At 66.8% G+C, this 1037-nt stretch overlaps 1 protein-coding gene across 1 annotated transcript in view; it reads left to right on the forward strand.

Annotated features, from left to right (window-relative positions):
- The window catches only part of PIGB (phosphatidylinositol glycan anchor biosynthesis class B), a 6375-nt gene that overhangs the window by 2787 nt on the left and 2551 nt on the right, over nucleotides 1-1037 (forward strand). Inside the window, exons 4-6 of the mRNA XM_015419744.1 lie at nucleotides 16-120; nucleotides 322-452; nucleotides 835-975. Of these exons, the coding sequence (XP_015275230.1) occupies nucleotides 16-120; nucleotides 322-452; nucleotides 835-975 (377 nt within the window). The remainder of the gene's footprint in view (nucleotides 1-15; nucleotides 121-321; nucleotides 453-834; nucleotides 976-1037) is intronic.

A 1037-nucleotide genomic window follows, 5' to 3' on the forward strand; every position in this document is an offset into this window, starting at 1 on the left:
CCCGCCCACCCGCAGATCTGGCTCCCGAGGATGGTCCAGGCCCTCCTGTCCGCGCTGGCAGACGTGAAGCTCTACTCCTTTGCAAAGCGCCTGGATGACGGCGAGACGGCCAAGTGGGTGGTGAGTGATGGCCGGCCGGGAGGCAGGCCTCTGCCTCTTGGGGCCTTGCTGTGGGCAGCGCCTTATTCTGCAGCAGAGACAAGCTGCTGCGGAGGCGGGGGTGGGAGAGGCGCTGGCCTTCCCCTCCGGGCGCTGGGCATGTCGGGGCTCCAGTTGGGCAGAGCGGCCTGTGCCTCTGCCCACCGCGGCTCTTGTTTGCAGTACTTCTGCCAGCTGTGCTCGTGGTTTACGTGGTTCTGCTGCACCAGAACTCTGACCAACACCATGGAAACGGTTTTCAGCACCTTGGCCCTCTCCTACTACCCGATGGAAGGCACGCAGCCGGGGAGCAGGTGCGAGAAGTGAAGAGGAGGGAGCCCCCTGGGCCCTCGCCCGTGTCCCACTGTTTCCTCCCAGCCCACCCTTCCCTGAGCCCCGCTGGAGGGACCTGGTTTCCACTCTGGTGTCGGTGGGAGAAGCTGCTTGGAGGAAGGCTGCCAGGAGGAGTGGTGTGTGTGTGTGGGGGGGGGTGCCTGCTGGCCTGAAGCCAGAATCCAGCCCGGGAAAGTGGGGGGGGGGGGAAGCACGCGGAGGTTAGGGTGGGTGCCCCTCTGTGGAATGGCTGTTTCGCCGAAATGTGTGGGCCGCAGCAGCAGCGTATGAAGCGTGCAGTCCTGTGCGGCTGAATACGGCAGGGTCTGCTTCCCTGGCAAGCTGCCCCCCTCCTCTCCCCAGGCGGAAGTGCTTGGCCCTGGTGGCGCTGGCCTGCCTCGTGCGCCCCACCGCCCTCATCCCCTGGGCTCCGCTGCTGCTCCGCCTGCTTTGGAAAGAGCCGCGGAAGAGGGACCTGCTCCTGCACGCCTGCCTCCCTGTGGGATGAGAGCCCCTTTCCGGCCCTTGGCGGAGGGAGGGAGGGGTGGCTGGGGGCAGGGAGGGTG

Source organism: Gekko japonicus, unplaced genomic scaffold, assembly GCF_001447785.1.
Source record: "Gekko japonicus isolate JY-2015 unplaced genomic scaffold, Gekko_japonicus_V1.1 scaffold1945, whole genome shotgun sequence".
Classification (NCBI taxonomy): Eukaryota; Metazoa; Chordata; class Lepidosauria; order Squamata; family Gekkonidae; genus Gekko; species Gekko japonicus.